The 26,973-nt window shown below is 36.0% G+C and overlaps 1 protein-coding gene across 1 annotated transcript in view; it reads right to left on the bottom strand.

Annotated features, from left to right (window-relative positions):
• Nucleotides 1-273: 273 nt before the first annotated feature.
• Nucleotides 274-26,973, bottom strand: part of LOC148952122 (protein spaetzle 5-like) — a 52,042-nt gene continuing 25,342 nt past the window's right edge. The window contains exon 3 of the mRNA XM_089089138.1: nucleotides 274-367. Within this exon, the coding sequence (XP_088945264.1) occupies nucleotides 274-367 (94 nt within the window). The remainder of the gene's footprint in view (nucleotides 368-26,973) is intronic.

Below are 26,973 nucleotides of genomic sequence, written 5' to 3'. Positions count from 1 at the left end.
ATGTGACAAAATTCCTGTTTTTCCAAGTGAGAAAATTCCTGTTTTTTCATTCTCAGTGAAAAAACCATAAACCACGTGGTTCGTACGGGAGTAGAACCCCCCTTTCTACTTCTATCCAAAAAGAAAGATAAGACATAATTCGTAGTCCTGCACGGGAGTCGAAAGATAGCTGTATTTTCGAATATGAAAAACAAAAGCAAAAAGAAACAGCTGCATAAGGATTAAGTACAATAGGTAGGCCTAACTAATTAAAAAAAAAGTAGGTACAAATACTTACATAAAAATTGGTGAATTTTCACTGCTTTCACTCGTCAAAAGAGAATCAAAGTCGTACTCCAAATTATCGAGTAGATAACGAATTAATTCTCTGAAAAAAAAAACTTCCAATTAAACAATTGTTACAGGTTTGGCTGCAATACATGAGACAGTATGACAATTTCAAGCATAGCAAAAGCTAGATGCCAGCCTTGAATACAAATCTAAAGACTTTATATTGATCCTTAAGAAAAAATAGGACGTATAGGCAGTAGCAAACAGTGGCGGAAGAGAGGTGAGAAGAGCCCCTTTTCCTCCCCACCATATAGACCATAAAAAGAATAAAGGAGCTGAAAATTAATCGATAAAATTAAAAATATCCCAAATACCTCTAGTATCAATAATTGCCTACATTGAAAACCCGTCACGAAGAAAGGACAGTGCACTGACAAAAAAAAACAAACAAAAAAAACAGAACACAACAAAAGCAAATAATACAAACAGCTACTATCACGTTGAAGTAATATTAAAGTATACATAAACCCCTGCATTAGAAATATACAAACCAATTTAATTAATACACACACACACATATATATATATATATATATATATATATATATATATATATATATATATATATATATATATCAGTGCACTAGAAGTGAGTCCAATTCGTGGTCAGCTAATTGTTGTTATGTTTTGCAATAATTTGAGAGATAGCTAGTAAATGGTCTTCATTTTTTTTTTTTTAACTATTGGTGTGTTTCTGTGTCAATTTGGTAAACCGTAAACATAATAAATATTTTGAGAAACGAGAAAAACAACGAAAGGATTTTTGACTCGTCTGATTTTGTGAAGACCTTCCAGAATAGTGCAATACAGAAGATATGAAGGAGGACTACTGCATTGTAAAGGCTAGCTAGTAGATAACGGTCAGAACAGAACTTGCATGTGACAAAAGAAGTATAAAATGCAGATATTCGATGATTAAGACGGTCCGCTGCAAAATTTCGTCGATCCGCTGCAGCGTACGGCTGAGATTCAAGATAGTATTCCAGTAACATACTAAGGACAGATTGATAAAGTTCCGGTACCAAGGAAGGAAGCATTGATCTGAAAAAGAAGCTCGAAAAGTTTTCAGAAATAGGTTGGAACGGTGATGTGTCGAAAAGAGATACGTTGGGATTGGCTTTTCCCTTCTTCGGAAATGGAATAAGGTCTTCAATATAAAATGTTGAAGGTACAACGGACTGCGAGAATATAATCTGCATCAAAAGTGTGAGGTGCTGAGTCAAAAGGGGACTGCCATTCTTTAAATGCATGGTTCTCAGACAATTAATGCCGTGGCGATCTTTCTACAGATTAAACCCAAATTTGGCTTGTCTTCAAGACGCGAATAGATAGGGACTAGTGGGGGATAGCTTAGCTTTCGGCAAAGCGGATATCGTGATAAATCTCAGCAAAATATATGTTATGTCTAAGATGTGTTTCCTCCTTTGAAGGGTATTCTAAAATGCGTAGGAGGTGGAAAGGAACTAAGATTTTATTCAGAATAATCTAGAGAAGACATGAAAGAGAACTTGTAGAGAAATTCTAGAAAGAGATCCCTGTTGATTTTGGACCAGTTATGAGAAAGCAGACGTATTCGAGGATTCGTTTGGATTGATTGCTGAGGCGACAGGTGAATTTAGAGCGAAAGAGCAGCGGAAAATGGTCAGATAATCGAATTTCAATTGGAACACTGACTTTTTCAGTTACCATATTACAAGATAATGCAATGTGATCAAGATTAGATTTTCGAATTGATGTTGAATATAAGCAACCAATCACTAAACATTTCCTTAATAAGGATCGTTCACAGAGATGCTTGTATATCAACTTCAATTAAATTACAATTAAAATCGCTGGCTACTAGATAAGACGACTCAAAGCTCTTAACTTTATCTAGACATGAGCCTAATTTCTCACACGATATAGCTAAAAATACTCAACTTCATCATTACAATAATCAGTAGGTTATACTATATAAGTGAGCAATAATTGTATTTATATATTTATTTATTTTTTCTCGAAAACGGCTCCATATTTTTTCAAGAAAATTGACATCCTAGGGTATTCTGGCCTTAAAAAACGATCTAGATCTGTTTTAAGAGACAATTAGCTTACGCTCAGTGGAAAGCAAGTGGCGTATGACAGAATACATAGGACTTATATAATTCAGGCTATATTTTTGCACACCAGGGGAGTATTTTTGAATTCACATTGGGGTGAAGTATTTGGACAACGTGAAGTTAGAAAACAATTCTTACTTCATAATATGCAGATTAAGAGTAGCTAAGACATTCTGCATGCAGACTATTTCTAAATTATTATAACTTTGTTAATAAAGTATTATATATTCATCATATTTTGGTATTTATTAGGATTGAGCGCTTAGACAAAGAACTTGAGTGTTACCGCTATAATACATGAGTACCTTCAATGAAAGGACGTGGGTCTGAACAGTTTCTCATTCCACATTTGCCCAAATATAGTTTATCGGAAAATCAACGATGAAACATCGAGGTGGCTAGATTAGAAATAAGCAAATTCCCTAGTATGAATTCTTCAAATCATCACAAGAAAATTTTTCGTTAACAGCACCTTCCCCCAGGAGTACCTCTGTGCCATAGACTAGATGACTAGAACCACTGACATACATTAATATATTTAGTTTCCTTTGGAAGTGTTTATTCTTGGCACGTGCAAAACTTGTTCTTACTAATTTGAGAACCTGTTTCTTCTCGAGCTCTTGAGCAGTTTCTTAATTATGTGCTAAAGGACTCGAAAGTACCAAGAATAACAAATAAAACAATGCGTTTTTTGTTTTATTGAATCCATCTTAATCTTAACCCATCTTAGGTTTATTCATACCTGAAAACGCTGGTTTTCTTGGATTATTATTATTATTTTTATTGGGTTGTTTCAAATATTGTAAAGTGTTCTGGGCAGTGCCACATTTTTGTCATTGTTGCAACACTGAACTGCAAAAATAGGTAAAGTAAACTAGTTAGTTAAATCTGACAACGTTTTTCGTACGTAAATTCAAACATTATCAAACTGTTGATTCACAGAGTCAATTAAACCTTCAACGGCAAGCTACACCTTTTTAAGTGTTGGTTTCCATACGGTTTTGATGGGAGCTGGCATTTTCCTCCCGGAAAATTCACCCCCACAGAAAATTCCTCCCGGAAGATTCCCCCCAGAAAAGTTCCCCAGGATAATTCTCCCCCAAGAAAAATTTACTCTCACGCAAATTGAGCAGCCACAGAGAAAGTACAAAATAAGTACCTCAAGATGCTGATAAAATGTCCTAAGGGGCAACAAAAGGATCACTCACTCATGATCACTTTTGACTTAGAAAAAAAGGAATAGAACTCTCAACTTGGGACAGAATGACCATCATCCGAAGTTTTTACGACCACGAGGGGGAGGTTGGGGATGAGGAAGGGGCAGCCTCCCTACTATACAGAATAAGTTCTACTAATTTTGGAGTTTAATGTTACTCTTTACTTTCATAGTAACAGCGTAGACTAGAAAATATTCTCAGAAATCAAGAGGGATTTAAAATCAATTTCTACCTACAACCTCCCTCCCCCCACCGTCCTTCCTTAGAACTAATTATGTATTTGCATGAAGGTTCGATGAGAGTTAGAATGTTTTGAAATTAAAATGCATCCTTTGAGGCATCTGCCCTCCTCCCTAGCAACAAAACAATCAGAGAACCAATCAAAAACGGTTCTAGGACAGGAGCTTGTTGGCTAAAAATTTGAAGAATTTGAACTTTCGATTTGAAAAAAGGACTAGAACTTATAATTTCTGATCGAATGAGCATCCTCCGAAGTTTCTATGACCGTGAGGGAGAGGCTGGGGATGAGGAAGGGGTAGTCGTTCTCCTACACGGAATGAATTTTGCTGATTTTGGGGTTTAATGTTACTCTTTACTTTCATGATAACAGCGTGGCCTAGAAATGTTCCTAGAAATCAAGAGGGATTGTATATGAATTTCTAACTCCCCCCCCACCCCTTCCTTAGTGTTATTTCTGTATTTATCTGAAATCTGAATGAGATCTAGGATCTTTTAGCGTTAAAATTCACGTTTTGAGGCCCCCCCCAATATGGGCGCCCATGGCTGGTTACCCTTCGGTCTCTCTTCAACTCCCCATCGCAACGTAATACCTTTAGCCGTTGCTTATATAGTACTAATATTCCCTTTTCGCAACCAGCAAGGACAAAGTGCGTTTTGATTGTGTTTGGCATCCCTCTCAACATTTCCTTAAATTTTCAGCTTAAAACTCTAAGGCTTTTTGGGATATGCAGGATCAAACATGTCCTCTTTTCTTAATATTAATTTAAAAAAAAACTTTTTCCACAAAATATTTTTTTCAAATAAAAGTAAACAACTCCATTAAACCGAAAATGAGCAAAAATAGAATAAAATAATCTACCAAGCGTAAAATGTACAACGAACAGAAATTAATTAAAAAATATTTTCCACAAAATAAATTTTTCAAATAAAACTAAAGAACTTTATTAAATCAAAAATTAGCAAAACTAGGATCAAATAATCTACCAAGTAAAAAACCCCTATGCCTCCCCAAGGCCTTAACATAATTTGCACTTTACTGAGATTTTAAAAAAAAAATTCACTTTTATAACTTTAATAAATCAAATTTTATTAATATTTTAAGGAATAAATATCAGCATATGTATATTAAATTGACAACACACGTTCATTTGTATTTTGTCAGTAAAGTGCAAATTATGTTCTGGCCTTGGGGAGGCATAGAGGGTTTTGAGCCCTAATCATGTTAATTTCTGCTCGTTTTGAGTTTGACTCGGTTATTTATTGCAATTTATGTTCGTTTTGGGTTTCATTTTTTTTTATAGATGATGATTTGTGGTAGTTTTACGCTTGATTGATCATTTGATTCTATTTTTGCTCATTTTTAGTTTAATTAAGTTCTTTACTTTTATTTGAAAACCTTATTTTGTGGATTTTTTTTAAAATTAGTTTCTGTTCGTTTTATATTGACATAGTCCTTTCAGGGAAAAAGAAAATGATAGTTTAAATCTTTTCGGCTTTTCTTTAAGAATTTATACTTTGGCCTGCTATTTGCGTGCTGGAGAAAATATTTTAACAATTTTTAACGACGTACACCCTTTAAAAAATCTGGACACAAATAGTAGTATTTAATTTAATTTTATACCTCCTCTAGTTGACCTGAAAAATAAAGCTTAATACCATTCGAAAAAAAAATATCTATGCTCGTTGATAGCTTGTATACACTTACACTCTTTGGATTTAGTTGAATTTTAAGCACAGAAGTAGCAATAGAAGTAGCCCCGAAAGTTTGAACATGATACCCTCAGTCGTTTTTGGGATATTGCTGAAATGTCTTATTGGCAACCAGCATACACACAGTGTTTTTGATTTATTCTTAAGGTAACATTTAGTTTTTAAACATAATGGGCAAATTGCATAACTGTGGGGGGTTGACCTTAGCAACAGCCCTAGAGATACAATTACAAGACACAATTACAATTACAAGCTATGCTGAACAAAATGACTAACTTAAATTTGATTGGAATTTTTTGGAAATTTATGAGCTAAACAGAAGGACCTCCAATTAGCTCCTTTAAAATATCAATGATATTACTAGCTATGATAGAGCAGCGCTGCCTATGATATTGCTTATATGCCCTTTTAATACCTGCATACGTATAGTTTTTTCGTTTAATTGAAACTCCCCAAAACGTTTCAACGTAATACACTTAGTGCCATTAGTTACAGTAATCGTACAAGCAGTATCAAAAGTATACACATGGTGTCTTCTGGCTAGTTCAAAATCTGTCACAACTTACCCTGAAGGGTCTAACTGAATGATGTAAGCCGTTATTGTGATATTGATTTGTCACCCTATTGAAAATCTGCATGATCATAGTTCGTTTTGATATATTTCAGCATCCGCCTAAATATTCCTTTAAAGCTTCACCTTAATACCCTTCGCTTGTGTAGTAGCAGTATGCACACAGCACCTTTTTTTCAATATCCCCTTCAATACACAATGAAATTTTTAACTTAATACCATCAACTAGTCCTGAAGCATTGCTGATACGACCTCTTGACAAAATATGTGGGCATAGTGTGTTTCGATACTTATTTCAATACAGTTACAATGTTGCCCAAAATTTTCGCCTTAATCAGTAGTAGTAGCACCAGTAGTTATAGCAGTAACAGTAGGAGTAGAGTTAACAGTAGTAGTCTTAACTTTAGTAGCAGTGGTAGCAGTAATAATAATAGTAGCAGTATAAGTAGTTTTAGGAGTAGAAACAGTAGTATTATGATGCAAATTTAACCTTTTGGTTAGTTCAACACCCCCCACAAAAAACGTTGTAAGTTTTAATTTCACACACAAAACTGTTACTAAGGTAAGATAAGATTTATTGCTGAAAAATGGCGATCACAAGCCCAAAAAGGCCAAATTTGCACTTTAGCGTCAAATATAGCAAAGAAAGAACATCAAAAACAAACAATCAAACAACAATATAAAACTTTAAAAAGGTAACTGTCAAATACGTAAAAACGTTAAGAAAAAAAAAAAGGTAAACTCATAAAATTAGAAGGCCAACGCCAAGTCAGCAAAAATGCCCCCCCCCCAAAAAAAAAAATCGTAAAATTAACAAGGGAATAAAGTAAAATTAAAACAAAAACATAAATTAGTTGGTGACTAACAGACATAAATACAAAACCTCCAAATTTGAAAAAGGGGCATTAAATTAATAACTATGAGGTAATTAGCGAGTGAGGGGGGGGGGGCAGAGGTGATTAACGGGGTGAAAATTTCAACAAGGTAAGTGAAAAAGTTTATTCAATATATTTCCGTGCAAATTATGATTGGGGCAAGAAGGGGTATTTTTGTTTAAACAAACCGTGGGAGGTGGTGTCGAAGGGGTGAATATTGACCGGGGAAAAGGGGAGTTGTTCGAGGATTATGAAGGATATTGTTAGCAAAACGCAAGGTAATTTTTGCTCTCCTTTCCTTAAGGGTGACAAGATTAGCTCTCCTAAGAAGGGAAATATAAGGTACTTTACCCTCATTGAAGATAATTCTTACACACCTTTTTTGGACTGCCTCTATTCCGTCCAACAACTCAATGGAGATGCCAGGGGGCCAAACAGGACAGGTGTACTCAAGGACTGGGCTTAAAAATGACAGGAAAATCCTCAAACAGTGCGATTTAGGGCATTTAAATCTTTCAAGTAATTCAGGAGGAGAAAATGCGGCATTTGCACGTTTTAAGATGTTATTAATATGACAATCCCATTTTAAGTCGCTTGAGATGGTAACGCCCAGTAATTTCATAGTGGTAGCGGACATTTCAGGGAGGATTGGACAGGAGAAAGAAGGAGGAGTTTTAAGGAAATTAATAGTAAGAACAGTTGACTTTAAAGGGTTGACTTTCATATCATCAGTAAGAGCTTCGGCTGATATCGATTCCAAGATGTACATTGGGTTGCTTTTGGAAACTGTCTCTAAGACAGTTAGAGGTATTGCTGATATGCCATTTTGAAAACCTGCATTCGGATGGGAGGTTGTTATCCGTGCAACAAAAACTTTCAGAAAGAAATATCCTCTGAAAATTTCACCTTCATACCCGTAGGCATAGTTGTAATAACAGTCAAAGCAGTAATATCACTACTCAGCGTAATACAATTAGCCATTGCTATGACATTGTCTACTGGCTTTTTTGATAACATGTATATTCATATAATTCTTGAAATTTTCATCTTAAAGCTCTTAGCCTTACAAGTAGTTGAGATAAAATTAATAGCTCAAGCAATAGTAATAGTAGTAGTAGAATTAGTAGATGTTGCAGTAGTAGTAGTATTAGCAGTAGTGTGCAAATATTGTATTTTTGACAATTGATCTTCCCGTTTAAGTATTCTCTGAGAGTTCCAACTTAATACACAAATCAATTCTTAAGATACGCTACTTTGATAATCTAAATACACATAGTGTCTTTCGTTAGTTGGAATTTACCATCAACATTTTCTCAAAATTTACCTTCATAGACTTAGCCTTAATAGTACTATTATCACAGTAGTTTTGGTGGTAGTAGAAGTAGTTGCAGTGTTAGTGTTGTATTAGTGGTAGCAGTAGTAGCAGCAGTATTAATAGGGGTAGTAGCATGTGCATATTGCCTTTTCGTCACTTGAACATCGCTTTCATGATGCCCTGGAAGTTTCACCTTAGCATGTTAAGAGTAGGGAGCTATCAAGAGTTCCGAGACTTACATAATTTATTCAAGGATTATTGATCGAGTCTAATGGGGTCAATGCTCCCTTTTTCAAGGTCGGTTTATTTGTTGTTTCTAGGTGTAATGACTCCGGGACGAAGTTTGCACATGCGCATTGAATTCTAACGGGACAATGTATTGATCGACTCGAGGGGAACTGGATTTCTGATAAATTTATTACATAATCTGACGGTGAATTATTGATCCACAAAAGGGGAACAGGATCACATTTGTCTTTTTAAACCAATCAGGGAAGTTACGTAAGGTTTCCCATTACATCACAATTTGCCCTTGAGATTTTGTATAAAACAGACATGCGTTGGGATTAAACTATCATAAAGTTTTAAGACACAATGGAACAAGCATCGGATACTATTGATGTGGAAACTCTGGCTACATTGATTTATAATATGACTTCTGTTTAGTAAATTTTCATTGTTTATTTCCAAATGAAATCATTTTTACATAGTCCCCTCCAGTAAATTCAAATTCAGGGTACACCCCCTCCCCCACAATACAAACTCTACTATATAATGTTTATACTCGCTAGAAAGCGTAAAATACACTCTTTTTTACAATGTAAACCCCATCCTCCCTTCCCCCCTGTTTACGACTTTAATTCTGTTTTTGATAAATTTATTCTTACCTAAAAGTGACAGTCAACTTCTGTCAACCCTTAGCTTTTAAGCCGCTGACCTGACTTACATATATCCCGCGAAGATTTAAACAGGTGCAATTATTGAACCCTTTAGAGTACATCCGGCTTTGCTAAATATACAAGAATTTGAATAGCAAAAGCTTCCACTGAAAAGGATAGTTTTTCCCGTCAAATTAAAAACAGTTTCACACGGACAGATATTACTGTTGATTAAGCTTGCGAAATTCTATGTTCTATGTAAGAGGGATACGAGTTATTTCCAAAATTAAGCTCTAACAAATATTTTTATGACATTATGTAAAAAAAGGGGGGGGGGGAATTAAAGTGAAAGGGGGAGGAGGGGGGTGGTGCTAACAACCCTTTGAGTGTATATTTTTTAGATACATCTTGAAATGTCTCGCAGGAAAACGAGAGCAAATATTCCTTTTTTTCTAGCTTTCTTTCGATAAAGTTTCTTTTATGTTCCCAGGAGGGGGCGTGAAAACTAGGGTTTTTTAACTTTGATACACAAGGCTAGAAAGAAAAGTCTTTAAGAGTTGCATGAAGACTATATTATGTGTAAATTGAATAGCATTTTTACCTATGATCGCAAATTTTAGGCCTATTCGCTGGGTTAACGATCTTCTTATCTAATTTAAAGCCTATAGACTGGAACATTGTTATATTTTCTCTGGAATATTTTGAGTAAAATCGTTACTTAAAATTTCAATCAAATTCGTTTGGTGAAAAAAGGGGTAGTAGAGGGGGGGGGGGGGGTTAGCTGCCCTCCATCACTTTTTGCTCTTAAAAAGGAACTAGGACTTGCAACTTTTAACGAAGTGAGGATCTTCTATAAGCTATACAGCCGTCCCTTCCATAAAAACCTTAAATGCCTGCGGGGCATAACTTACAATCCTTGCCCCCAGGCCCTGGGGGTTTGTTTCAATTTCAAAAGCCTGGTTATACGATACTTGGACTATTTTAAATAAAATACCTATCTCAAAGTTTCTATTAGATGCATTTCGGGACAATACGACGTGTATGGGGGGGGGGGTTAGCTGTCCTCTGATCTGTTTGACTCTTAAAAAGAGCACTAGAGTTTCTGATTACCAACCCAATGACCCCCTCCAAAGTTTACATGACTACGTTTTCTATAAAAACATAATATTGCCCCAGGGCTGTGGGGGTTCTCATCCTCAAAGACATAATTTCCGGAAATTCCAACCATGGGCGCCCATAAACTGAATTCCAGGGGGGGGGCAAACCTCGTCTAATTGGCACTTTTAATTCTATATAATAGAAATCTCAGAACAAAAATATAAAAATAAGGCAGCATCATTCAGCAAGGGGGGGGGGGGGGGAGCCCCCCCCCCCTGCCCCCCATATGGGCGCCCATGCTTTCAACTACCTTGAACAAACTGGCTATATCAAAATTTTCCCTCCTATCACTTCGGACTAATAAACAGGGCACTAGTCCTCGCAATTTCCAATCGAATGAACCCTTTTTGAAGTTTCTACGACAACACTTTCTTTAAAAAACCTTATATGCCCTGAGGGACTTAAGACCCTTGCCCTGAGGGCTGTGGGGGGGGCCTGTCATCCTCTTAAACCTAATTTCTGGACCTTTGAACCACTTTGAACAAACTGGCTATCTCAAAATTTTAATCGGATACATTTGGGTGAAAAGGGGTGTAGGAGGGGGTGGTTGCCATCCGATTACTTTTCAATCTTAAAAGGGCACCGGAACTTTCTATTTCTAATTGAATGAGCCACCTCCCAAGTTTATACGACCACCATTTCAATAAAAACCATATATCTTAACAATGGGTAGCATACATAGCTTACAGCCCTTGCCTCAGGGGCTGGAAGGACGGATGTCAAACCTGGAGGCATGGTTATTTGATCTTTGGACTCTTTTGAACAAGTGGATATCTCAAAATTTTGGTCGGATTCGTTTGGGATAAGAAATGGTGTGGGTGGTGGCTTGTTGTCCTCCAATCACTTTTGACTCTTAAAAAGGGCTCTTTACTATAAGCAACATTATAGCATTGCCTCTGACTTAAACAGGTAAGTAGAAGTTACAATTTCCCTTCTAGTGAACATCCAAAATTATCCAGAGGGAATGCGGTGGGGGGGGGGAATTATCCGGAGAAAATTTTTCTCAGGGGGGAATTATTATGTGGGGGAATTTTCCGCAGGGGGGAATTTTCCAGGGAGACGCCTAGACTCGGTTTTAACTAAATGTTGGCTGATTTACCACCCACGTTTCATTTTTTATTTATTTATTTTATTTATTTATTGATAAACCCGTCAAATCAACATACAACAAGAGTAGTAATCTAGGTGCTGATTTCACACCTACATTCACACCTACAAGAATATACAGTACAGCTTCAACCCTACAAGAATATGCAGCGTAGCTTCACGTGGACATTTTAAAAAAGCTGGCAAACCTATAAAGTGGTCAAACATGTTTTGGGAGTATTATTGTTTGTTTGTTTGTTTTTTTAAATCGAAAACTAGAGATTGTCAAATTGCGTATTTAGGAATGATTTTGTAGGAAAAGCTGTCTATCACTCATGCGTTATCCACTGTTCCATTTCTTTGAAGTATGTGCTATCAAGAGCGGTTTCTGATTTTTTTTGGACAATTGCCTTTAGCCAAGAATAGTTTGATATGAATGTGTCGGTGGATGGCATCTGCGAATTGGATCCTATGAAGGTGGAGAAAAAAAACGGGTTTAGCATTTGCGAAGTGGACTATACGAAAAATATTAATTGAATAATAGGGAAAAAATAGAGCTAGGTAACATTCGCGAATTGGATCGTATGATGGTGGAGAAAAAAGGGTATAGCATTCGCGAATTGGTGATTATCAGTTAAGGTAACCCCTCGGGGTTGTTAACTCATACCATATTTATTATAAATTTGGAACAATATCAATCTACGGAAATCGTTAACGATGATAAAATGGTCTTATGACTTGACCTAGCTTTACTTCTTCGATGTGTACTGTATAATACACAAGTGGTGTTTGAACAGTGTTGTCAATTTAAAACAGAGTTTAACGTTATAGTATACTAAAAATTTGATACTAAGAGAGATGTAGATGGCAAGAAAAGAATTTTAATAACGGATAGCTTTACTTCTTCGATGTGTACTGTATAATACACAAGTTGTGTTTGAACAGTGTTGTCAATTTAAAATAGAGTTTAACGTTATACTATACTAAAAAGTTGATACTAAGAGAGATGTAGATGGCAAGAAAAGAATTTTAATAACGGAAAGCTTTACTTCTTCGATGTGTTCTGTATAATACACAAGTGGTGGGGTGATGGGAGCGAGGTGTCTTAGAGTACTTATAGTGCTGTACTGTGGGCCGAGCTGCTAGCGAAAAACCCGTGTGGATGACTTGAAATAAAATTTTTAACAAGAAATCTCTGAAAAATTATTTGTGGGGGGCTGGGGTGATGGCAGACTGATCTCTGAGCGGAGTGCTAGTGTGCTCGTGGGGGGCGAGTTGCTAGCGAAATACCCGTGTGAATGACTTGAAATACAAATTTTTTAACAAGAAATCTCTGAAAAATTATTTTTGGGGGATGGGTTGATGGCGGAAGGATCTCTTAGAGTAGTTATAGTGTGATAGTGAGGGGCGAGTTGCTAGCGAAAAACCCGTGTGGATGACTTGAAATAAAAAAATTTAACAAGAAATCTCTGAAATTTTTTTTTTTGGGTGGGGGGATGGGGTGATAGCAGAAGGATCTATTAGAGTAGTTAAAGTGTGATAGTGGAGGGGCAGATTGATAGCGAAAAATCCTTCTGGATGACATGAAATAAAAAATTTTAACAAGAAATCTCTGAAAAAATATTTTTTGGGGGATGGGTTGATGGCAGAAGGATCTCTTAGAGTACTTATAGTGTGATAGTGGAGGGGAGAGTTGCTAGCGAAAAACCCGTGTGAATGACTTGAAATAAAATTTTTTAACAAGAAATCTCAGAAAAAATATTTGTTGGGGGAGGGGTTGATTACAGAGGAACCTTTTACAGGATTTATAAAGTGATAGGTGGGGGCGATTTGCTAGCGAAAAACCCGTGTGGATGACTTGAAATAAATTTTTTTAACAAGAAATCTCTGAAAAAATGTTTTGTTTTTTTTTGGGGGGGGGGGGGGTTGCCTGATGGCAGAAGGATCTCTTAGAGTAGTTATAGTGTGATAGTGGGGGGCGAGTAAAAATATTTTTGGGGGTATTGGTTGATGGCAGAAGGATCTCTTAGAGTACTTATAGTGTGATATTGGAGGGGAGAGTTGCTAGCGGAAAACCCACGTGGATGACTTGAAATAAATTTTTTTAACAAGAAATCTCAGAAAAAATATTTTGGGGGGGATGGGTTGATGGCAGAAGGATCTCTTAGAGTAGTTATAATGTGATAGTGGGGGTGAGTTGCTAGCGAAAAACCCGTGTGGATGACTTGAAATACAATTTTTTAACAATAAATCTCTGAAAAAATATTTTTGGGGGATGGGTTGATGGCAGAACTCTTGATTTTTCAAAAATCATCTTGAATTTCTTTCGTTGAAAGGCATTTCTTTCGTTGAAACACTACTGAAATATTCCAACTCTTGCATTTCAAGGAAAGAAATCCAAAATGAACTTTGAAAAATCAAGAGAATGTAAGTGTGACAAGGTAAACCATGACGAAACACTACTGAAATATTCCAACTCATGCATTTCAACGAAATAAATTCAAAATGAACTTTGAAAAATCAAGAGAATGTAACTGTGACAAGATAAACCACGACAAATCACAATTGAAATATTCCAACTCTTGTATTTCATGCACGACAAAACCCACCTAAAATATTCCAACTCGTGCATTTCACGAAAGAAATTCAAAATGAACTTTGAAAAATAAGGAGAATGTAATTGTGAAATGGTAGTCCACAACAAAACACTATTGAAATAATAAAACTCTTTCATTTCAACGAAAGAAATTCAAAATGAACTTTGGAAATTCGAGTTAATGTAACAGTGACAAGCTAAAGCACAACAAAACACTACTGAAATATTACAACTCTTGCATTTCAACGAAAGAAATGTAACTTACTTTGACACGGTAAACCACGACAAAACACTACTGAAATATTCCAACTCTTGCATTTCAACGAAAGAAATTCAAGATGAACTTTGAAAAATCAAGAGAATGTCACTGTGACAAGGCAAATCACGACAAAACACTACTGAAATATTCCAACTCTTGCATTTCACAAAATAAATTCAAAATGAACTTTGAAAAATCAAGAGAATGTAACTGTGACAAGGTAAACCACGACAAAACACCACTGAAATATTCCAACTCTTGCATTTCAACGAAAGAAATCCATAATGAACTTTGAAAAATCGAGAGAATGTAGCTCTGACGAGGTATACCACGACAAGACACTACTGAAATATTCTAAATCTTGCATTTCAATGCATTTCAAGGAAATAAATCCAAAATGAACTTTGCAAAATCAAGAGAATGTAACTGTGACAAGGTAAACAGTGACAAAACACTACAGAAATATTCCAACTCATGCATTTCAATGAAAGAAATCCAAAATGAACTTTGAAAAATCAAGAGAATGTAACTGTGATACTCTAAAGCCAGAAAAAAAACTACTCTAATATTCCAGCTCTGTCTTCTCAATGAAAGAAATCCAAAATGAAATTTGAAAAATCGAGAGAATGTAACTGCGATACGGTATAGCAAAGCAAAACATATATCGAAAAAGTAAGTACAGATTTAGTTTAGTAAACTTAAGAGAATCTCATTCTGACAAGATAAGCCATGAAAAAACCCAATTGACATATTTCAACTCATGCATTTAAACGAAAGAAATTCAAGATGAACTTTGAAAAATCAAGAAAATGTCACTGTGACAAGGTAAACCACGTCAAAACACTACTGAAATATTCCAACTCTTGCATTTCAAGGAAAGAAATCCACAATGAACTTTGAAAAAACAAGAGAGTGTAACTGTGACACGGTAAACCACGACAAAACACTACTGAAATATTCCAACTCTTGCATTTCACGAAATAAATTCAAAATTAAATTTGGAAAATCAAGAGAATGTAGTTGTGCCATGGTAAACCAAGACACGACACTACTTAAATATTACACTTCTTGCAATTCAAGGAAAGAAATCCACAACGAACTATGAAAAACCAAGAGAATGAAGCTGTGAAAAGGTATACCACGACGTGACGCTACTTAAATATTCCGGCTCTTGCATTTAAAGGCATTTCAATGAAATAAACCGAAACTAAACTTTGAAAAGTCAAGAGAGTGTAACTATGAAACCGTAAACCACGACAAAACACTACTGAAATATTCCAACTCTTGCATTTCAGGAAAGAAATTCAAAATTAACTTTGAAAAATCAAGAGAATGTAACTGTGACATGGAAAACCATGACAAAACACTACTGAAATATTCCAATTCTTGCATTTCAACGAAAGAAATCCAAAATGAACTTTGAAAAATCAAGAAAATGTAACTGTGACAAGGTAAAGCACAACAAAACACTACTGATATAATCCAACTCTTGCATTTCAATTAAAGAAATTTAAAATGAACTTTGAAAAATAAATAGAATGTAAGTGTGAGAAGGTAAAGCACATCAAAACACATTTCAACGAAATATATCCACAATGAACTTTGAAAAATCCAGAGAGTGTAACTGAGACAAGGTAAACCACGACAAGACACTACTGAAATATTCCAACTCTTTCATTTCAACGAAAGAAATTCAAAATGAACTTTGAAAAATCAATAGAATGTAACTGTGACAAGGTAAACCACGAAAAAACACTACTGAAATATTACACCTCTTTCATTTCAAAGAAAGAAATCCAAAATGAAATTTGAAAAATCAAGAGAATGTAACTTTGACAAGGTAAACCACGACAAAACACTACTGAAATATTCCAAGTCTTACATTTCAATGCATTTCAAGGAAAGAAATCCAAAATGAACTTTGAAAAATCAAGAGAATGTAACTGCGACAAGGTAAACCATGACAAAACGCTACTGAAATATTCCAACTCATGCATTTCAAAGAAAGAAATCCAAAATTAAATTTGAAGAATCAAGAAAATGTAATTTTGACAAGGTAAAGCACGACAAAACACTACTAAAATATTCCAACTCTTGCATTTCAAGAAAGAAATTAAAAATTAACTTTGAAAAATCAAGAGAATGTAACTATGACATGCTAAACCACGATAAAACACTACTGAAATATTCCAACTCTTGCATTTCACGAAAGAAATCCAAAATGAACTTTGAAAAATCAAGAGAATGTAATTGTGACAAGGTGAAGCACAACAAAAAAGTACTCTAATTCTTTAGCTCTTTCTTTTCAAGCAAATAAATCCAAATTAAATTTGAAAGATAAAGAAAATTTAACTATGTCTCTGTAAAGCAAAACGAAACACATTTCAACGATGGAAATCCACAAAGAACTTAGAAAAATCAAGAGAGTGTAACTGTGATACGGTAAACCACGACAAAACACTACTGAAATATTCCAACTCTTGCATTTCAACGAAAGAAATTCAAGATGAACTTTGAAAAATCAAGAGTTCTGCCATCAACCCATCCCCCCAAAAATATTTTTTCAGAGATTTCTGGTTAAAAAATTGTATTTCAAGTCATCCACACGTGTTTTTTGCTAGCAACTCACCCCCCACTATCACATTATAACAACTCTAAGAGATCCTTCTGCCATCAACCCATCCCCTCAAAAATATTTTTTCAGAGATTTCTTGTTAAAATTTTTTATTTCAAGTCATCCACACGGGTTTTTCGCTAGCAACTCTCCCCTACACTATCACACTATAAGTACTCTAAGAGATCCTTCTGCTATCAACCAATACCCCCTAAAATATTTTACTCGCCCCCCACTATCACACTATAACTACTCTAAGAGATCATTCTGCCATCAAGCCACCCCCCCCCCCCCGAAAAAAATATTTTTTCAGAGATTTCTTGTTAAATATTTTTATTTCAAGTCATCCACACGGGTTTTTTGCTAGCAACTCGCCATCCACTATCACATTATAACTACTATAAGAGATCCTTCTGCCATCAACCCATCCCCTCAAAAACATTTTCTCAGAGATTTCTTGTTAAAATTTTTATTTCAAGTCATGCACACGGGTTTTTCGCTAGCCACTCACCCCCCACTATCGCACTATAAGTACTCTAAGAGATCCTTCTGCCATCAACCCATCCCCCCAAAAATGTTTTTTCAGAGATTTCTTGTTAAAAAATTTTATTTCAAGTCATCCACACGGGTTTTTCGCTCGCAACTCGCCCTCCACTATCATACTATAATTACTCTAAGAGATCCTTCTGCCATCAACCCATCCCCCCCAAAAAATGTTTTTTCAGAGATTTCTTGTTAAAATTTTTTATTTCAAGTCATCCACACGGGTTTTTTGCTAGCAACTCGCCCCCCCCCACTATCACACTATAACTACTCTAAGAGATCCTTCTGCCATCAACCCATCCCCCCAAAAATATTTTTTCAGAGATTTCTTGTTAAATTTTTTTTAATTTCAAGTCATCCACACGTGTTTTTCGCTAGCAACTCGGCCCAGAGTACAGCACTATAAGTACTCTAAGACACCCCGATCCCATCACCCAACCACTTGTGTATTATACAGAACACATCGAAGAAGTAAAGCTTTCCGTTATTAAAATTCTTTTCTTGCCATCTACATCTCTCTTAGTATCAACTTTTTAGTATAGTATAACGTTAAAGTCTATTTTAAATTGACAACACTGTTCAAACACCACTTGTGAATTATACATTACACATCGAAGAAGTAAAGCTATCCGTTATTAAAATTCTTTTCTTGCCATCTACATCTCTCTTAGTATCAAATTTTTAGTATACTATAACGTTAAACTCTGTTTTAAATTGACAACACTGTTCAAACACCACTTGTGTATTATACAGTACACATCGAAGAAGTAAAGCTAGGTCAAGTCATAAGACCATTTTATCATCGTTAACCATTTCCGTAGATTGATATTGTTCCAAATTTATAATAAATATGGTATGAGTTAACAACCCCGAGGGGTTACCTTAACTGATAATCACCAATTCGCAAATGCTATACCCTTTTTTCTCCACCATCATACGATCCAATTCGCGAATGTTACCTAGCTCTATTTTTTTCCCTATTATTCAATTAATATCGTTCGTATAGTCCAATTCGCAAATGCTAAACCCTTTTTTTCTCCACCTTCATAGGATCCAATTCGCAAATGCTATCTACCGACACATTCATATCAAACCATTCTTGGCTAAAGGCAATTGTCCAAAAAAAAAAATCAGAAACCGCTCTTGATAGCACATACTTCAAAAAATTGAACAGTGGATAACGCATGGGTGATAGACAGCTTTTCCTACAAAATCATTCCTAAATACGCAATTTGACAATCTCTAGTTTTCGATTTAAAAAAAAAACGAACAAACAATAATACTCTCAAAACGTGTTTGACCACTTTATAGGTTTGCCAGCTTTTTTAAAATGTCCACGTGAAGCTACGCTGCATATTCTTGTAGGGTTGAAGCTGTACTGTATATTCTTGTAGGTGTGAAATCAGCACCTAGATTACTACTAACAAGACGGAGCACTAAATAAAAAGAACAAAAAAAAAAGAAAAAAGAAGACACAAACTACAACAAACTGAACTAACTAAGAAAACGAATAAATGATTCACTGAATGAGCAGATGGGACCATTCGTGTAGATTCTAGCGTATTTTTCTATTATTCTTCGTTATTCGTTTAGCGACGGCGATGTCAGGGTCTGCGACTTTAAATTTTTTAATTACATTATAATTCCTATACCACGGAGGTAGACGAAGCAAATACTTCGCAAAACGAAAATACATCACTCTGATTATATTTTGGTCAGTTTTAGTGAGAAGTTTTCCAGAAGGGCGTGGCATATAAAATGTGAGGAAGAGCAATGATGTTATACAAGCTTGCTAGAAGCGGCCAGTTGAATTGGAGTTTGCACGATACAACTGAAGCGTAAGACGCTGAAATTCGTCGTTTAAGCTGTTCGAGGAGAAATTTTAGGGTGTGACGGATAGACGAACCTATGGGTAAACCTAGATAAATGAGGTAATCTACTGGCTGGACAGAGCTAGAACCAGGGGCAATAGTAGGAACACAAAAATCAGTTTTCCAATTGAATAGGACGATTTCCGATTTTGAAGAGTATAACTGAAGTCCAACTTTAAGATATTCGGCTTCAAGGATTTCGAAGATATCAATTGTCCGCTGAAGGTTTCGGCTAAGATTCAAGATGTCATCCGCGTAACATACCAAAGACAAGTTAGCAGATGACAGAATCAGCGAAGATGGACATTGATCTTGTGCATCAAAGACACAGTTATTGAAAAGGTCGGGAGAGGCTCCTTGACGCGCTCCTTTCTTCACTGGAACTAGTCGGGTGCGCGGAATGGGGGTCAAACCCTTGTCAGGAGGTAGCTTTAGTCGGATCCGTAATCTAGAATACAGATTCCCGAGAGAACGAATGACAGCTAGATTCAACCCACGTTTACAGGCCTTCAAAAGCATCGCAGCATGGATTAGAGAGTCATATGCACGTTTAATGTCGTGTCCTGCCAAAGAAAGGCTCTCTCCAGAAGATTCGGCATCTATCAAGACATTAGCAACGAATGTCCAGGCATCAACACTTCCAGTTCCTCGCGTGAAGCCAAAATGATGTGGAGGAGTGTAGCATAGTTTTTCGAGTTCCTGTATAAACAATAACTCGAAGAGCTTGCACAGTGACGTAGCTACAGTTATCGGACGGAATGCTTTACATTGAGTTTCAGATTTTCCCTTTTTAGAAATGGGAGTCAGATTTCCGATGCAGAAAGAGGCAGGAACAATCCCTTGAGAGAAAATCATCTGCACAGGAAGAGAAAGTTTTGCCGCAAGAAGATTGCTTTCATGTTTCAAGTGGATCACACTGGCTTTGTCAATGCCCAAAGAGCATTTCCATTTGAGTTTACAGATTGTATCTTCAAAAGTGCGGGTACTGACGATAGAATTTTTATCGGGATGAGAAGATAGAAACTGATCTAAGGCAGCCTCGTAAGATTGTTCGATGGAGGGGTCAGAAGCTGAGCACTCCGATTCGTAATGGGCATACCATTCATCTTCAGGGATGTCAGCTGGGGATGGTGACGAAAATTTTTTTGCAGAATGAGAGACAAACTTGAAGATCATGTTTCTATCTTGTTTGGCACGGGCAGAATAACGATTGACTAGATTTTTCCGATGCCGAACCAGGGCCTTAGAAAACTTTCGCTTCGTGAAAATCCGTAGGCTGTTCACAAGACCCATTTTCAGACGTCCAAACTCTTTCCATACTGAAAACCAAAATTTTGCTTCAATACAGGAAATAACGAGATCTGGATTTGGCGACCCCCCAGGAATGATTCCTTTTTGAATTCGCTGCAAAGGAACAGCTTGTTTATCTGCGAAGCGGAGAGGACGCTGATTTTATTCAGGACTGAATCTACCGACTCGATGAATAGGGCTTGATCAATTTTCGACCAGTTACGACGGTGTCTAGGTGCTGATTTTTTTATTTAGCATCATTTTTTACCAAAATCTGCATAACTGCACGTGGAGGTCTTTTTTCATTAAAATCGGATTTTTCACAATCTTTAAGCATTGTATGACTGTGTAAGTTTTCACGTAACCCATTCAAAAATTAGATTTCATGTTCACTGCACTCCGTACTTTAAAAATGTTCCGTTATCAGAATACGATATCGTTTAGTAAATATTGTCTTGTAACCGTGACAAAAAGGTAAAATTTTACTTTAGCTTGCATCATTTGGTCTGTGACACAGAGTCGGAGTTAGGTTTTTTCTCAGGGGAGGCAAATATATTCTTTATCGGCCGCTCCCACACCATCAATACTGTAAATATTACAATTTTCGCCCAAAAATATTACAATTTCAGCTTGTTTTACTGCCTCCCGGGCTGGCCCCCCGGAGCGCTTGCCTCCTCTAGCTCCCCCCCCCCCTTGATCCGAACCTGCTTTGACAGTGCAATGGACGAGGCTACACTTGGAAACTTTGGGTTCAAACCAGTAGGGAATGTTATAAACAAATAAGTAGAACAACAGGAAAATTTTTATACAAGACAGTGGAACGCAACTTTAAATGAATATTTCGACCCTATATCCAAGGTCCGTTCTCAGCAAAACAGATGAAGAGAATAAAAACACTCTAAAAGAAACTTACATTAAAATTCAATCATTAAAACTGTTTAAAAAAAAAGTTTTAAAACAGCCCTAATATCATTACTTCAAGGAAGTTCAACCAGGACTGATACTCCAAACGAAATGGACAGAGAACAATTCATTCAGATGGAATTAAAATACTTACCGACAAGCTTTTAAAGCTAGTCTCGCCTTTTTGGCAGCCAGCCTAGAAGGTCTATTCGTAATAGGTTGAGTGGAGTTATTTACTGGTTTTTTAATATAATTAGTCAAATCATTTTTAATTAAATTTGTGTATAGGGCATTAGTAGTATTGATATAACAGTTCCGAGCAGGCAGGTAGCCAATGTAGCTATAACGCTAGAGAGCGGGGTGGCTCCCTATATAGCTATAACAGTTAAGAGCGGACAGTCCCCCCATATAGGTATAACGCTAGAGAGCTGACAGTCCCCCCATATAGCTATAACAGTTAAGAGCGGACAGTCCCACCGTATAGCTATAACAGTTTCAAGCGGACAGTACTCCCGCAAATACAAGCAGACAGTGAAATGACCGGAATTCAACCACCCTGAAAATTCGTGTTGATCTGCGTTCAAAGAGCGTGATGTTTCCTTTGCATGAAATTGTGAAATTCTTTTTGTAATTTAATTTGTTAGGCGTGGTTGACTTATGTTTAACCTTGAACTAATTTACATAAATTAATTTATTATTAATTAATATACATAATTACATTAATTTACATAAATACATTAATTTACATAATTATATTATTAATTTTTTTTTAATTAATTAATTTACGATTTTTTACATTCTAAGTATCTTCCCATTGATTTATATGAAATTTGTGTTTGATGTAGGAATCGAACGTGAGACCCGTGATTTCCTAGCAACTACTAGAATCCCGTGATTCCCGTAGTTGCAGGCGTGTGCAACAACACAAAGATGACATAACTAAAGCTTTAAATTCTAATAGTACAAATATTTCCTTTGATTCTGCTTTAAGCAGTCACCATATATGATAACCCTAGTCATAAAATGCTTTTTGAAGAAACTTGCCTTATTAGCAATGATTTAGGCATAAAACAGGTTATTCGAGAGGCAATTGAAATTAAAATCAAAATAAATAGTAATATTTCTTTAAATAGAGATTTGGGGGAATATTCGCTTAATGCCAGTAGTATTGATATAACAGTTCCGAGCAGGCAGGTAGCCAATGTAGCTATAACGCTAGAGAGCGGGGTGTCTCCCTATATAGCTATAACAGTTAAGAGCGGACAGTCCCCCCATATAGCTATAATGGTAAGTAGCGCACACTCCCCCCATATAGCTATAACAGTTAAGAGCGGACAGTCCCCCCATATAGCTATAACAGTTAAGAGCGGACAGTCCCCCCATATAGCTATAACAGTTAAGAGCGGACAGTCCCACCATATAGTTATAACAGTTTCAAGCGGACAGTACTCCCGCCATTCAAGCCGACCGTGTAATGACCGGAATTCAACTACCGTGAAAATTCGTGCTGATCTGTGTTCAAAGTGCGTGATGTTTCCTTTGCATGAAATTGTGAAATTCTTTTTGTAATTTAATTTGTTAGGCGTGGTTGACTTATGTTTAACCTTGAACTAATTTACATAAATTAATCTATTATTAATTAATTTACATAATTAAATTAATTTACATAAAAGCATTAATTTAAATAATTACATTAATTATTTTTGTTAAATTAATTAATTTACGGTTTTTTACATTCTAAGTATCTTCCGATTGATTTATAAGAAATGTGTGTTTGATTTAGGAATCGAACGTGATACCCGCGATTTCCTAAGGTAAAAGAAAACACGTTAATCGACTGGACCAACAAGCTATTGAACATATTATGATTTTAGAAATACATTCAATGAATTTTTTCTGGGACATTGCCCAACTGATGTTAAGCATCACAATATCGTAACAGGTTCATTCCATTGAACTGGAACAAGTTCAAGCACATTTGACTTATCAATTGGATTTTTGATAGGTTTTAAAAGTGACCTGTTTCGGGGCATTTTTATGGCATCATCATGAGAATATGCATATCACGATGATTTGAGATGCATATTAGACAAACAATTTCTTCTGATACTTGGGCCCCAAGTCCTACCCCTATCACTCAACCCTATCCCTCCACCCTCCCCCCCACCAAACTTTTTTTTTCTTAACTTTTTTTCTTAACTTTTTTTTGACTTTTTTAAAATTTTTTTTTAACTTTTTTTTAAACTTTTTTTAAACTTTTTTTTTAAACTTTTTTTAAACTTTTTTTATAATTTGTTTTTAACTTCTTTTAACTTTTTTTACATCTCTTAGAATGTCATGAAACACACTTAAAACACAAAAAATTCATATTTAATATTTTCCAGCTTAAATATGGGAATGATATAGATATGTGTGTCGCAACTTTTACTAGTAGAAAATTAATATTTGTAGTGACCAATTTTTTTTACTAAGCCAGCATATCAAACGTTTAGAATGTCTATTAAAACATCGGAGATGTAAGAAAAGGAATTTGCATACATCATATGTCAGATAGATAGGTTAACATAGAGAAAATCTAAGTATAAGAATGAATAAATTCTCTTTTGACAGATACGTTTGATAACACTGACATAATTTAAGAATCAAATTGAACAACTTTTTTATTAAAATTCGGTATCGATATCATTTGTTGGCTACCTCAGATAACATTGACAAAATATATCTATTAGAATGAATAAATTCTTTATCATCAGTCGTTGTCGGATTTGTCATTATGAAAAAAATTTTTAAGTAAGTAACAAACTCTTTCTTGAATTCACCTCTTGCATACACAATACAGAAATTAGAAAAAAAATAATTAGGCATTGAGATAGGCAAACATCCACCCAGACACATAAGCTGAGGAAGTAGGAGTGGGAAGTGGGAGTGGATAAATGTAAGGATTCTGACACACAAACCAACAAAGACAGGCATTGAGATAGGCAAACACCCGCCCAGACAAATAAGCAGAGGAAGTGAGGGAGTTAAAAACAAATATAAATATATGGATTCAGGCATACAAACCGAGAGGGATAGATACTGAGATAAGCAAACACCCGCTCAGACACCTAAGCAGAGGAAGAGTGAGAGACAAAAAACACATATAAATGTAAGGATTATGACATACAAAGCAACAATCACAGGCATTGAGATAGACAAACATCCACCCAGACACATAGGCAAGGAGAGCGAGAGTGACAAAACCATATATAAATACATAGATTCAGACATACAAAGGAATATTAACAGGCATTAAGATATGCGAGCATCCGCCCAGACACATAAATAGAAAATGTGACAGAGACAAAAACACATATAAGTATACAGATTCTGACATACAAATCGACAAAGACAGTCACTGAGATAAGCAAACATCTGCTCAGACACATAGACAAGGAGAGTAAGAGAGACAAAAACACATGCAAATATATTGATTCAGGCATACACACCGACAGAGACAGGCATTGAGATAGGCAAACGCCCGCCCAGACACATAGGCAGAGGAAGTGAGGGAGACAAAAAACACATATGAATATATGGATTCTGACATACAAGCCGAAAAAACAGGCATTGAGATAGTCAAACACCTGCCCAGACACATAGTCAGAGGACGTGATTGAGACCAAAACACTTATAAATATATTGATTCTCTCATAAAAACCTACTTAGACAGTTTATTAGATAATCTAAAATCCACCCATACAAATCAGCAGAAGAAATTAGAGAGACTAAATCACATATAAATGTAAGGATTCTGACATACAAAACAACATTCACAGTCATTGAGATAGGCAAACATCCACCCAGACAAATAGGCACGGAGTGAGAGACAAAAATACATATAAATATATGGATTCTGACATACAAATCGATAAAGACAGTCACTGAGATAGGCAAACACCCGCGCAGACACATAAGCAGAGGAAGTGAGAGAGACAGAAACATATAACCTGAAGGATTCTGACATACAAAGCAACAATCCACCTCATTGAGGTAGACAAACATCCGCCTAGTCACAGAGGCAAGGAGAGTGAGAGTGACAAAAACACTTATAAACATAAAGATTCAGAAACACAAAAGAAGAATCACAGGCGTTGAGATAGGCAAACACCCGCCCAGACACATAAGTAGAGGAAGTAAAAGAGACAAAAACATATATAAATATATAGATTCTGACATACAAATCGACAAAGACAGTCACTGAGATAAGCAAACATCTGCCCAGACACATAGGGAAGGAGAGTGAGAGAGACAAAAACAAATGCAAATATATTGATTTAGGCATAAAAACCGACAGAGACAGACATTGAGATAGGCAAAAACCCACCCAGACACATAAACAGAGGAAGTGCGGGAGACAAAAAACACATATAAATATATGATTCCGACATACAAACCAAAAAAGACAGGCATTGAGATAGGCAAACATTCGCCGAGACACATAAGCAGACGAAGTGAAGAAGACAAAAACATATATAGATCTATAGATTCTGACATACACAATTCCAATGACAGTCACGGAAATAATCAAACATCTGCCCAGACCCATAGACAAGGAGGGTGAGAGAAACAGAAACATATGCAAATATATTGATTCTGACATACAAACCGACAAAGACAGGCATTGAGATAGGCAAACATCCGCCCAGAAACCAAAGCAGAGGAAGTGAGAGAGACAAAAACACATATAAATGTAAGGATTCTGACACACAAATCAACAAAGACAGGCATTGAGATAAGCAAACACCTTCCCAGACACATAAGCAGAGGAAGTGAGGGAGACAAAAACACATATAAATATATTGATTCAGGCATACAAACTGAAAGAGACAGGAACTGAGATAAGCAAACACCCACCCAGACACATAAGCAGAGGAAGTGAGAGAGACAAAACACATTTAAATGTAAGGATTTTGACATACAAAGCAACAATCACAGGCATTGAGATAGGAAAACATCCACCCAGACACATATGCAAGAAGAGTGAGAGAGACAAAAACATATATAAATATATGGATTCAGGCACACAAACTGACAGAGACAGGCACTGAGATAAGCAAACACCCGCCCAGACACATAAGCAGAGGAAGTGAGGGAGACAAAAACACACATAAATGGAATGATTCTGAAATACAAAGAAACAATCACCATCATTAATATAGAAAAACATCCACCTGGACACATCGTCAAGGAGAGAGAGAGAGACAAAACATATATAAATATATAGATTCAAACTTACAAAGGAACAATCACAGGCATTGAGATATGCAAACACCCTCCCAGACACATAAGTAGAGGAAGTAAAAGAGACAAAAACATATATAAATATATAGATTCTGACATACAAATCGACAAAGACAGTCACTGAGATAAGCAAAA

Source organism: Artemia sp. Qi Xiang Cuo, chromosome 5 (genome assembly GCF_049724085.1).
Source record: "Artemia sp. Qi Xiang Cuo chromosome 5, ASM4972408v1, whole genome shotgun sequence".
Lineage (NCBI taxonomy): Eukaryota > Metazoa > Arthropoda > Branchiopoda > Anostraca > Artemiidae > Artemia > Artemia sp. Qi Xiang Cuo.
Note: the sequence above shows the minus strand (reverse complement) of the source record. Positions and strands in the feature narration are given on the sequence as shown.